This window comes from Syzygium oleosum, unplaced genomic scaffold, assembly GCF_021117445.2.
Source record: "Syzygium oleosum isolate NSW1041296 unplaced genomic scaffold, Sole_v2.1 Sole_v2.22, whole genome shotgun sequence".
NCBI classification, from domain to species: domain Eukaryota; kingdom Viridiplantae; phylum Streptophyta; class Magnoliopsida; order Myrtales; family Myrtaceae; genus Syzygium; species Syzygium oleosum.
This window is the reverse complement of record NW_026607506.1, coordinates 5,422,161-5,434,832: the sequence shown is the minus strand read 5'-3', so window position 1 is coordinate 5,434,832 and position 12,672 is coordinate 5,422,161. Positions and strand designations below refer to the sequence as shown.

The window sequence follows — 12,672 nt, the reverse complement described above, 5'->3', positions numbered from 1 at the left end:
TCCCCATTTTTCCCCGATTTTCAGCGGACGAGATGGCAGAAATCTGAAACTAACATATGCAGATGTTCATGTTCCATTGTTATCTGCAAGGTCCACGCTGCTGATTAAATGATCTGCCCATAGGCAACAACCACAACAGCAGAGGTGAGACATGAATGGGAACATTACATTTCACATCACACAAGTCAAGTGTTTTTGCTTTCTCACGAATCAAACCACAACTCAATCTTGATGCAGCAGTCAAAAAACTCACAAGTCCTCAAAATTTTACCAACACAACAATCTCTCACTCCCACGACCATTTCAGAAAAACAAGAATCTATCTTCTTCCTAGCGTGACATCACAAAATCCAAATGAGGAAAAAACCCACTGAAATTTACAAACTAAAAGTCAAGTCAAACCCTTCTTAGAGGGAACAAACAACCCTTCAAATCCAATAGTATTGGACTCAAACCAACCTCAAAACTTCTGGTTTGTGCCTATCACACCACAAACAAACAAACCCAAGCAAGACACCGACCCCACTCCCAAGTCAAGACTCGCAGGAATCGATCACCCTCGACAATTTTCACACGATCAATCAATCCCCAAGAACATCTCCGCGATCCACGCTGTACCCGAACCCGGGTGCGGGCGCGAACCCGACCCGCGACCCGATCAGGCCCTGAGAAGCCGCTTCGTCCTCGTCAAGAAACAGCCCGTCGGGGTTCCTCAGCACCCCGTGGACCCCGCAGAGCAACGACCCGGCTCCGATCCCGATCACCAGATTCTCCACACGACCCACGAACCAAATCGCCGACAGCGACACCAGGACGAGAGCACAGAGCACCAACCGGTCGTTCAGCTGGTGGCCCGAGACCATCAACGGGTCTTCCCTGAAGAAGTGGAAGATCAGCCAGAGGGCGAGCACGGAGGCGAAGACGATCAGAGAGAAAGGGGCTCCGAGCAGGGACACGAGGGCGCACGCGGCGATCGCGACGACGTAGTTGACGCGGAAGTAGGCGGAGTTCTTGCGGATCCGGGCCAGGGCGGCGGACGCGGACCCGGGCCGGTCGAACGAGCCGGCGGCGACGAACTCGGGCCAGGGGCGGTGGCGGGAGACGGCGGCGGAGAAGTTGTGGACGGACCGGGAGATGACGTCGGAGATGGAGATGGGTATGGTGGTGTAGGTGGCGCCGCCGGGGGCGGAGGCGGCGGGCTTGGGGTGGGTTGCGGCTGGGGGTTGCATCGTGGAACGGTTGGTGGGGCTTGTCCTGACGGGTTTGACCTCAACGACCGTTCAAACTGTCCAAGCCTCTCTTCTCTGTGAGATACGAAAGACTGCTTTTTTATTGTGGTCAAACATAATCAAGAAAAGGTTAAATAACGGTTTAGAAAAATTATTGCTTCAATTGAGATCACTATTGAAAGGAGCACCATGATATATAAACATATAGATTTCGATATTCTTTTTCTAAGATTATTGGAAAATTTTGACCCTCCATTGCGACATGTAAAAACTATACTTTGATCGGTGTGCGGGGTGGGTCGATATCGAGCCTTGAAACCTTTGATCTGATCGCGCCACATTTCCCTCTCGTGAGTCTCGAGGCGCCACCGCGTGAACACTTTCATTCGCTTGCCATCACAGCCATGTCATTGCCTCGTTCCCCTAAGCCCTTATGTACATGTACTATTTTTCATGAGTTGGTGCCAAATGTGCGCATAGCTCGTCCTATCTCCGTTGATGGAGAGGCAAGGGGATATTAGTCTACACGTTTTCAGGACTGAAAATGCAATTGTACCAGATCAACCAAGGAAAAACTAAGCAGAACATTTAAATGGCTCAAAACACCACCTGCTATAACGTGCTCAAGTAACTATGTACTGTATTTGGACAGCACTATGGCGACTTCAACTTTTGATTATGTAGAGTTGTCCATCGGAGAAAGAAGAATATCAGGTGTAATGGCATTAATTTCGACTTTGATGTTGAATTCATTGCAGCACACTAGAATTATTTACAAAGATCTGGATGTGCACCAGAATTACATCCCACATTGCCTTTCTCTGACCCTTCAAACACAACCTAAAACCGACAATAGGCATCATCAGACTAAACATTGATAAATTTGCAACCGTCATATACCAAGTAAAGTCCTGATCATATTTGACAACCAAAGTGTATCAAAATGCCTTCTCAAGCTCACCTTCAGTACAAATGAGAAGAGACTTGACAAGACTCTCACAACAAACTGAGTAATCGGTACTCAGGTGCACCTTTACTTTCTTCTCCGTTATTAACCATCGGGAAAGAAGTAAATAATACAATGATGACATACACATACAGAGAAAACTCCATGCTTAGACTTTTGTTCGGCTTTTCTTTTCCTCAATTCCGGACCGAGAGAACCTGTGTCGAAGAATTTCCAAAACTTCTTCCATTTTCACGTCTCTGACAGCCAGAAGAACCATGGAATGATAAAGCACATCTGCCATCTCTGATGCGGTGCGTGCCTTATCTTCATTCTCTTCAAGCGTTTGACACAACTCATCCGCCTCTTCCCTGGAAATGAAGCTTACGTCTTAGGAACAACTATTTGACCCATAATGTTAACTGCTGCAATTTCCAGATTAATTCACCATTGGACGTTCATTCTCTCTTTCACCTACTTTATCTAACAGAAAATATAAGGTCCATAAAAATTACAGGTGCAGGACAAGCTACAGAAATAAAAAGCGAGTAGGTGAAACTGTTGGCTTTCAGAACTTTAATCGACCACTTTACCTGTCTTTCTCAAGAAAGAAAGAATTTTAAATAACAGAACTTCAGGACAGCATAAGATTCTCGTTATTTTCACCACAATACCTGACTTTTGAGCACAGCAACTTATTATCAAGTAATAAGCGTTTCGTCCAGGAGGGCTTCCCATCTTGTGATTCTGCCAATTCAGCTTTTCGTCTTGAGATAGTAGACTCTAATGAGTACAACGTAGACAAAGCCAGTTCATCTCTTGTGACCTAGCACCATTTAATTTATTCTCATTAGATTTCAGGACCCAGTACCATTGATTAATAGATTCACAAACGTAGAGCGCCGCAAACCTGGGATGGTTCCAGTATGTCCTCTATTGATGAGAAATAGCATGTCTCAGACCCAGTGTGGCAAGTGGGTCCATCAGGTTTCCCAAGATATATTATCTGGAAAAGAAAAATAAATGCTTGCTTGAACTAGATCAAACAAGATAAAAGGGCAAGGTGAGAGAAATAACCAACAACTTTGAACTTACAGAGTCCCGATCACAGTCGAGAAAGACATCAGATATATTGATGAAGTTGCTAGAGGTTTCTCCCTTTGTCCAGAGACTTGATCTGGACCGGCTGTAAAATGTAGCCTTACGAGAGGAGATAGTTGCAGCTAATGCATCTCTGTTCACAAATCCTTGCATCAAGATGGCTCCGGTGTCTACATTTTGAGCTATTGCCACAGCCAAACCTTTATCATCCCATTTTACACTGTCTAACAGTGTGTCCACCTACAAGAATCTATTAAATTTTCATTCACAAATTACAACTCACTTGATGTGCAAGACTCATAGCAGATAAAGCAAAAGAAACTGCAAGAAAACAGGATATAGATGTTAAATTAATATCCCATCACACGTGTATCAATGAAAATAGCAATTCCCAACATAAAAACTATTCAAAGCAGATTCATGTGTAACTTTCCCCAAACAGACTGTACATATACATATGTTTTGATCCACATCAGACGACAATGTATCCAAACAATACATTTTCACAAATACTTCGCTTGGGTGACAAAAGCGAACAATATGGAGTCCAGATGTAGCTCGAAGACAACTGAATCAAATATCATCATGCAACGATAAACACCTCCGAGAGAGATTAACAAGACAAGTGAGAAACCCACCCATTGGGTTATCTTCTCCGTCTTTTCTTTTCCAGACAAGTAACGACATCTACCAACTAAGAATGGTAGTCATCTGACTAAGTCTGGGTGCCACATTCTGAGCAATTGCCACAGCCAAACCTTTATCATCCCATTTTACACAGATTCCCATTTTACACAGTCTAATAGTGTGTCGACCTACAAGAATCTAATAAATTTCATTCGCAAATTTCAAACTCACCTGATGTACAAGACTTATAGCAGACAAAGTAAAAGAAAATACAAGATAACAGGATATAGATGTTAAATGAATATCCCAGAAATACTGTATCAATGAAAATAATCAATATAGCCAACTTAACGGTCGACCTACTAGAAGCCAATTCATGTGTAACTTTCCTTAAACGGATATGCAGCATAGATCTGCACATATACATATGTTTTGATCCACATCAGAACATGATGTATCCAAACCTACATTCTCACACTTGTTTCACCTGAGGTGAAACAAGTGAACAATATGAAGTCCAGATGTAGCTCGAAGATAGCTGAAGCAAACATCATCGGGCAACGATGAACACCTTCGAGAGAGATAACGAAACAGGTGGGAAACCCACCCGTTGGGTTATCTTCTCCGTCTTTTCTTTTCCAGACAAGTAACGACATCTACCAACTAAGAATGATAGTCATCTGACCAAGTCTGGGTACCACATTCTGAGCTATCGCCACAGCCAAACCTTTATCATCCCATTTTACACAGTCTAACAGTGCGTCGACCTAAAAGAATCTAATAAATTTTCATTCGCAAATTTCAACTCACTTGATGTACAAGACTTATGGCAGATAAAGCAAAAGAAAATACAAGATAACAGGATATAGATGTTAAATGGATATCCCAGAAATAATGTATCAATGAAAATAATCAATATAGCCAACTGAACAGTCGACCTACCAGAAACCGATTCATGTGTAACTTTCCATAAACGGATATGCAGCATAGATCAGCACATATACATATGTTTTGATCCACATCAGAACACAATGTATCCAAACCTACATTCTCACACTTATTTCACTAGTGGTGAAACAAGTGAACCATATGAAGTCCAGATGTAGCTCGAAGATAACTGAAGCAAACATCATCGGGCAACGATGAACACCTTCAAGAGAGATAACGAGACAGGTGAGAAACCCACCCGTCGGGTTATCTTCTCCGTCTTTTCTTTTCCAGACAAGTAACGACATCTACCAACTAAGAATGATAGTCATCTGACTAAGTCTGGGGACCACATTCTGAGCTATCGCCACAGCCAAACCTTTATCATCCCATTTTACACAGATTCCCATTTTCCACAGTCTAACAGCGCGTCGACCTACAAGAATCTAATAAATTTTCATTTGCAAATTTCAACTCACTTGATGTACAAGACTTATAGAAGACAAAGCAAAAGAAAATACAAGATAACAGGACATAGATGTTAAATGGATATCCCAGAAATAATGTATCAATGAAAATAATCAACATAGCCAACTTAACAGTCGACCTACAAGAAGCCGATTCATGTGTAACTTTCCTTAAACGGATATGCAGCATAGATCTGCACATATACATATGTTTTGATCCACATCAGAACACAATGTATCCAGACCTACATTCTCACACTTATTTCACTGGGGGTGAAACAATTGAACAATATGAAGTCCAGATGTAGCTCGAAGATAACTGAAGCAAATATCATCGGGCAACGATGAACACCTTCAAGAGAGATTAACGAGACAGGTGAGAAACCCACCCGTCCGGTTATCTTCTCCGTCTTTTCTTTTCCAGACAAGTAACGACATCTACCAACTAAGAATGGTAGTCATCTGACTAAGTCTGGGTGCCACATGCCTCACATACAAAATGACTAAACCCCACAATCACACAAAACCCAAAAAAAAAAAAAAAACTCATCAGCATGAGTATAATCACATAAAGTACTGAAATTGCGAATTGCTTTCAAACACAACACTGAAATGAAGAAGATCCACAACCCAAAAACATGTTAATTACCAAGATTTAGGCTACATATACCAAACCAAAAGAAATAACATTCAAGAAGCCATGCATGCCAAAGCAGAACCATTTACACAGCCACTGTCACTAATCAACATTGAGGCAATGAACTATATCCCACAAAGAGAGATACAACGACAGCTCATCACGGGATGCCGCATGTTCCATTCGAAACAGTCGAAGAAACATCGAGGCCGTAAACACCCAGATATTCGATATCATCACGAGAAGCTCCGACATTATATAATCCCGACGTAGTCGCAGTACCTTGCTCCGAAGAGAATGATCCTTCACCGACCCATCTGCGGAGGCGAACGCCACGTGGCGCCTCGTCCTTCTCCCGCCGGAGCAACCGCCGGAAGCTCTCAGGGCGGGAAGCCCCGCGGGTTGAAGACGGAGGGAAGACGAAACCACCATTTTTCACGAACCGGCAGAGAAAACGAGCAAACACCCACCTCACTACGGACCCAACATCGACCTGAAGAAGAAGGAACGAAGTGCTACGGAAGCGTCGATGGAGACACCGATGCGCGAACTGCACTGGCATGGAGCAAGAAAGAGATGGAAAGCTCTACTTAAAGCCGCCATTTTTAGGGTTTTCCTTGAAGGAAGGGCTTTTGAAGGCCCACTGAGGGAAAAATCAGGCTTTTGGCCCAAATATATTGATGATGACACAAATAATTTATAAATTTTGGAGCAACGTGCAATATTGACTCTAAACTTTTAATTTGTTTAATGTGTTATCTGAAATTTAGCCCAACGTGTAATTTGGTCCATGAACTTTCAATTTGTTCAAGGTGGTCCCTAAACGTTTGGTACATATTCAACTTAGTCTCCTAATTATATGAAAATGTTTAATATTGACCTTTCATTAATTCAAGCTCAAGGATAACATTGAAAATTTTCATATGGTTCATGGACTGAGTTGAGCATGTATCAAAAGTTTAAGGACTACATTGAACAAATTGAAAGTTCAGGGACCACATTGCATATTGGGCTACAGTTAAGAGACCACATTGAACAAATTATATATTTAGGAACCACATTGCTTATCAGGCCAAAGTTTATGGACTTTTTGTGTCGTTTTCCCTATATAATATATGTCATATTATTATGCTAAAAATCTATCTACTATTTCATTATATAAAGCAAGAGCACCTCCAACTTTTATGATTCTACGAATATTATATCCACGGACAAATGCGTAAACTAATAAACTTTACCTCATATCTCACATATTTTCAGTTGTAAATGTTGAATCTTTTCTATCTTTGCAGTGTGTAATTTTCGTCTTTGTATTTCTATCGATTTCTTTTGTTCGAATATTTCTTAACCGGGCAATTTTTTCTTCGTTTTCCCAATGTCCCTTACGCACTCCGAATTGCTAGTGTATCTATGCGTGCTATATCTGGAAACCAACTTTCAAATGTGTCCACTCTTCAAAAAATTAGATTATCCTTATTTTCGATATGGAATATTAAAGACCAAATTAAATATTTTTTTTATTGAAATTTATTATCTTTGAGCATTTACCTAATAAACAAATAAAACTCATACTTTCATGGAGCACATTATCACATTTGAATTTCATGTGTGTATCTATTCTCCTACTAGAAACAACTTACATCCATCTCCTCTCTACCATGCATGGAGCACATGCAAAGTATCTAGTATATACATTATTTATTTAATTCATAATATTAGAGGAAAAATGGAAGGCTACGTATCCCTAAAAATAGGAAACTTGAATGACAAAACCCTAACCAAATTGAAATCAATATATATTGCGATAGACTTGTATCTTGTAATTAATCCACTTTATTGGCAGTAATGAGTGTTGGAACTCTGATGATAAGCGTGCTCATATTAAAAGTATTGTCGGGATAAGTGACCTCATAAGAAAGTATGCCTATCTCTATGCTAAAAAATTAAATCGCGAGAATCGATATGTGACGGGTTAAAACGGACAAATCTCAAGTGAGTTAGATCAGAACGGCGCAAAATATTTATTAGCAGATCCACATTTTGTGCATGTCCCTTCCTTTTCTTAGCGTTTGTTTTTGTGACAATGATTTAATCGTGCGTGCCTGCTTGTTTGATTAGCCTAGAGCTTATTATAATGTTTGATGTGATGATATCTTATTTTTTCTTTTGTTTTTCTCTTGCAAGTATGAGCATTGGATGTGCCGCAAGTATCTCGACAAAGGACTGTGTTCCCTCTTATATTTCAAGTAATTAATCCACATACCGGTTCCATAGGCATGCCATGATCGACGAACGGGTTTCGCAGAATCATACCTCAAATCTCAATCGAGATCGCTCCGAACATAACATAGAGAAGGATAATTACATTGAATACATTTTCCGATGAGGGACAAGACATACAAAATGATAGGTTTATAATTGATGATCAGGTTAGCGATGTTAATTGTCATTGTCCTAACGAACAATAAAGATTAGGGAAAAAAATCCTGACTTTACCGCGAGCAATAAGGTTCAATGCATTCCTTTAGCGCTCTCCCTTGATGCTTAGTGGCTTGGCCTAATAACACCATGTCGTACATAAGGCGTGTCGAAGATGGACTTTCTATTCTAGTATCCCGAGCACAACGAATAGACTCGGGGTTGTAATTTTCGATGTGTCAATGTCATTGAGAAGTAAGTACAAAATGGGCCTAATGTAAAAATGCTACAAGGGAAAAATTCCTAAAAAAATAAAAAAATAATAAACTCTGGTTGTTTCGCAAAAAATGAATGATTTGAAAAATATTTTCTTAGAAATGATCGCTTACATTGCTTACAAAAATGAATGAACGAAACATATTTTTATGAAAATAAAAGAGTACAATAAACTATTATTGATAATGAAGATAAATCTATTCTTAACTTACGAACTAAAAGAGTAAATATGCAGTTAAGATTTCTATGATCGGAATTTGGATTCGAGCGGCAAAACTCTACTAATCTTCGTAACTCCCATGTTTAATCAGGGTTCTTCCCTAATTAAACCAGCATCATAACTCAAACATAATACGTCCAAGTTGATTTTGGATCGTTTGTTATGCCTACTTAACAATGGTGATGTATACTTATTCGAAAAAAACCCAGAAGGTTGTTGCAGATCGCCCCCCGACCTTTTGAAGTTTTGAAATCGATTGCAATGTCCCTCCTAATGTTGAATCCGGCCGTCCTTCATTTGGAGCTCTGGTCACACGCTTGTTACTTAACCATTTGGCTCGTCTTACAAAAGGCAAATCCCCGAAAAGGATTGCGTTTCGGCCTCCAAGTTACGGCACTTATCGTGAGTTGCTCCCTGACCTTTTAATTTTTTGCAATTTCCTCTCTAAGATCTCGAAATCGGTTGCAATGTCCCCTCAGCGTTGGCTCTGGCCACTTTTCGTAACAGGCCTACGCTTTAAGTCATTTTTACAAATCCATATCGTAGAAATAACTAGTCGAATGACGAAGTTGTGTATTGTGTTTCCATTGTGATCCCCGAATTTTGTCCAAACTTATAAATTAGTTATCATGAAATCAACCAAGATGTTTTATATCACTTGAAAAATGATCCTCTCAAGCTTGCAGCACAGGGTAAGACAAAAGGCAAATTAGAAATGCAGAGAAAAATCCTAACAGTACAAGACACGAAACAAATTGCACAATATGTTTAATAGCACAAACCAATTGTTTACTCTATAAGTCAATTGTTATGCTTGTTAAATAAAAATAAACATAATACAAGTATCAAATGCTGATGTGGCGTGACAATATACCAAATTTCATTATAAATGCCCAACCAATATAAATACTATTACGAGTTCTTGTGTGAGCAAAATATTTATAATTCAGAAGAAGCGATTTTACAGGTTCTATTACGCGGTGGCCATTTGTAGAGTCTACACTATTGCCACACCAATTTACCAAGCAAGGGGAAGACAATGCTTGCTTAGGTAGCTTAAGTCGATCTCCGGTGACGATTAGATAAAAAAAATTGGTCAAGATCAATGGTGAGTTGGGTTTGAAACTCATTTCATTACTCTAGAGGACACTAAAAGAAATTGAAAAGTTAGGGGGCAACTTGCCACGTGTGCCATAATTTGAGGGATAAAATGCAATTCACCATTTGTTGTTGGGCTAATTTACCCTCCTTGAGAGAGCAATTTAGTCACGTGACGAGCACATGAATGGAGCTCCGACTGCAAAATGATTTGAGTCAATGCCAAGGGGGGCATTACTACCAATTTCAAGACTTCAAGGGGGATATTGCAAAAATTGAAAAGTCAGGGGGCGCTTTGCATCAAATGCCAAAATCTCAGGTCAAGGGGACGGTTCGGGTTAGATCTTACCGGGCTTTAGGCCTCGTATGAATTTTTATATCAAGTTAATTATTATTATTTTAAGTCAGTTATTTCAAGTTAATTAGGTTGTCGGAACTTGCATGATCACGTTAAATTGGTATGAATGAATGATGCTTATTAAAAGAATGACAAATAAGAAATTCACAAATTATTTTTTTTTAAAAAATTGTAAAATCATCAAGAAAGTGAAATCGGTGATCTAATCTCAAATGGGCTGATAATAATGTGGCATTAGCTATTGAAGATCGAACTAAAACAAAAATGTCCGAAACATACAATGTTCTTTTTATGGATTATTATTAGTTGCACTGATCGTGTTAGAAATGATTTGCACATTTAATGCTGTAGGGCATACATGTTGAAGAATTCAGTTACAAATCGAATCTAAGTACACATGTCACTCATTTTAATAATAACGGTGCATACACATATATTTTTTTTACATTGACAATGGACTTAATAAAAAAAAAATTTTGCCACTCACATATAGATAGAAGTTAAAATTGCGCCGTCGCATTATTTGGCTATTGGCGTCCAGATTGAGATTTCCTTGTACTTTTTGTTTAATCTAAATTTCGCGGTGCACGCATTTCAAAATTTGAAAAACCCTGGGAATATTTTCAATATACAAATGTTGACACATAGACACTCGTACAACTTTTTGTAGTTTTTCAATTTTTAAATTTGGAAGAAAAAGTAAAAAAATAACCGTTTATATTTACTCGGGATAATGAAATTTCAAGTATCCAAACTTTTGTTCGATATGTAATCGAGTACCTAGATTTTGTTTTATTCAATAAAGTACACGAACCCTTTAAAATAGGCGAAATCTTGTCCTTTCAATAAAAAAATTAGAAGCGTTAGCGTCGCCGATCTTTTCATTAAGTAGCTGTTAATCATATACTTAGGATGCCAACGTGTCTGCTTAACATGATGCCGCGTCGATGGATACAAATGGACAGCCTAGACACTTCCACATCATCTCTTTCTCCAACCGACACGTGAGGACCACCTCTCGCAACCACCGTCGGCTGCCGTCCACCAGCCAAGCACCACCACCATCACCACCGCGAGTCGAGCAGAACCACCCCCAACCGGCGACCGCCATCGGAGTCAGCTACAACCGCCGCCCGTACCCGACCGCAACAACGGCCACCCACCACCAACTCAGCAACCTTCGAAACAATGGAGCCCAAACACCGACATACACGCACGCGCGCGAATGGCAGGTGCGTAATTACAACCAAATCGAAGGGCCAAAGGAGACCATGCCGTGTCCTTTTCGGAACACGATCGTCACTTCACTTTCGGATTGTTTTTTTAATCATCTTGCACATAAATTCATACGCAAGTGGGGGAAGCTGGCGTACAATAATTAATGATGTAAAAAAACAAAGTAAAAAAAAATTTAAATATTTCACATTTTCGAAAAAAAAAAGAGAAAAATTACGGTGCGCTGCTACTACTCGATGGCTTCTATGAAGTCCTTACCTTACTTGGAGGGATAAAATTGTCATTTTCATTTTATTATTATTATATATATTTTTATAAAATTTCTTGGACACGGAAATTTGCCATTATAAATAAATAATTGATTGAAGGGTTGAAAAAAGACAAAGGGTGTCCCACGCAGCAACAAATGGACAGCAGCAATTCAGTCTTTTCTAAGGAAGCAATCAACGTTGTCCAGCTTTCAACGTGCAAATCGCAAGCCCCTCCACCCGATTCTTTTTGACCCCCCGCCGAGATTTAAATAAAATATTGAAATAATTTATTGGGATTTATTATAAACAACCGCTTGTGCCGTGTCTCATCAGGCTAAAAGCAAAAAAAAAAACGCAATAAAGAAAAAAAGGGGGAATTTCTTTTTACCGTTTAAAAAATGGAAAGAAAAGGGCAGAAAAAAAAGAAAGAAAGGAGACGGACTCAGAGAGAATTCGGGAGTGCCCTTAGCAAAATAAGGTCTGCCGAGCCAAGGCCACCGGCCGTTTGGGGTCTTGTGACAGGATGATCTTCGAAGGCTCTACGCAATCTTTGGCGCGATCATTAGAAACACCAGAAGAATGATGCAGAGAAGAGAGAGAGAGAGAGAGAGAGATTTGAAACCTTTGGAGAGAAAGGAGATGAATAACAACAGGGAAGAGAGCCAAACGACAAACCTTCATGTGCATGTGCGTGCGTGCGTGCGTGCATGCATGCATGTGGGTGGGCAACTACAAGATTCCCCAGGTTTCCAGAGTTCAATGAATTTCTGCGGTTCATCTTCAAGGGAAGACGACCTCGTCGAGTTTTCGTCTTTAATATGTGTGCGTGAGAGAGAGAGAGAGAGAGTGGCTCCGGGGTTTCTAGGCTTTATCATTGACTG

The 12,672-nt window shown here is 40.0% G+C and overlaps 2 protein-coding genes across 4 annotated transcripts; both read right to left on the bottom strand.

The window, feature by feature from the left end:
* Positions 1-169: 169 nt before the first annotated feature.
* LOC115669870 (PRA1 family protein G2) lies at positions 170-1,343 on the bottom strand. Its single transcript, XM_030591019.2, has one exon. The coding sequence runs from the start codon at positions 1,227-1,229 to the stop codon at positions 582-584; it is 648 nt and encodes a 215-aa protein (XP_030446879.1). The 5' UTR covers positions 1,230-1,343; the 3' UTR covers positions 170-581.
* Positions 1,344-2,126: 783 nt separating this feature from the next.
* LOC115669869 (histidine biosynthesis bifunctional protein hisIE, chloroplastic) lies at positions 2,127-6,509 on the bottom strand. Of its 3 annotated transcripts, none has more exons than XM_030591017.2 (5): positions 6,217-6,506; positions 3,271-3,516; positions 3,086-3,181; positions 2,850-3,001; positions 2,127-2,546 (listed from the first exon to the last, which is right to left on the bottom strand). In XM_030591017.2, exons 1-5 carry the CDS (start codon positions 6,364-6,366, stop codon positions 2,345-2,347), a joined length of 846 nt encoding a protein of 281 aa, XP_030446877.1. In that variant the 5' UTR covers positions 6,367-6,506; the 3' UTR covers positions 2,127-2,344. The 3 variants fall into 3 exon arrangements, with proteins under 3 accessions (XP_030446877.1, XP_030446878.1, XP_056177151.1); XM_030591018.2 differs by having other exon boundaries at positions 3,271-3,526; positions 6,217-6,358; XM_056321176.1 differs by having other exon boundaries at positions 2,425-2,658; positions 6,217-6,509.
* Positions 6,510-12,672: the final 6,163 nt, after the last annotated feature.

Coding starts and splice junctions, on each gene's coding strand:
- LOC115669870 (XM_030591019.2), bottom strand. CDS start 1,229: ATGCAACCCCCAGCCGCAACCCACCCCAAGCCCGCCGCCTCCGCCCCC.
- LOC115669869 (XM_030591017.2), bottom strand. CDS start 6,366: ATGGTGGTTTCGTCTTCCCTCCGTCTTCAACCCGCGGGGCTTCCCGCC. Junction 3,517..6,216: donor ATCATTCTCTTCGGAGCAAG/GTACTGCGACTA, acceptor AGATTCTTGTAG/GTGGACACACTGTTAGACAG. Junction 3,182..3,270: donor TCGACTGTGATCGGGACTCT/GTAAGTTCAAAG, acceptor TTTCTTTTCCAG/ATAATATATCTTGGGAAACC.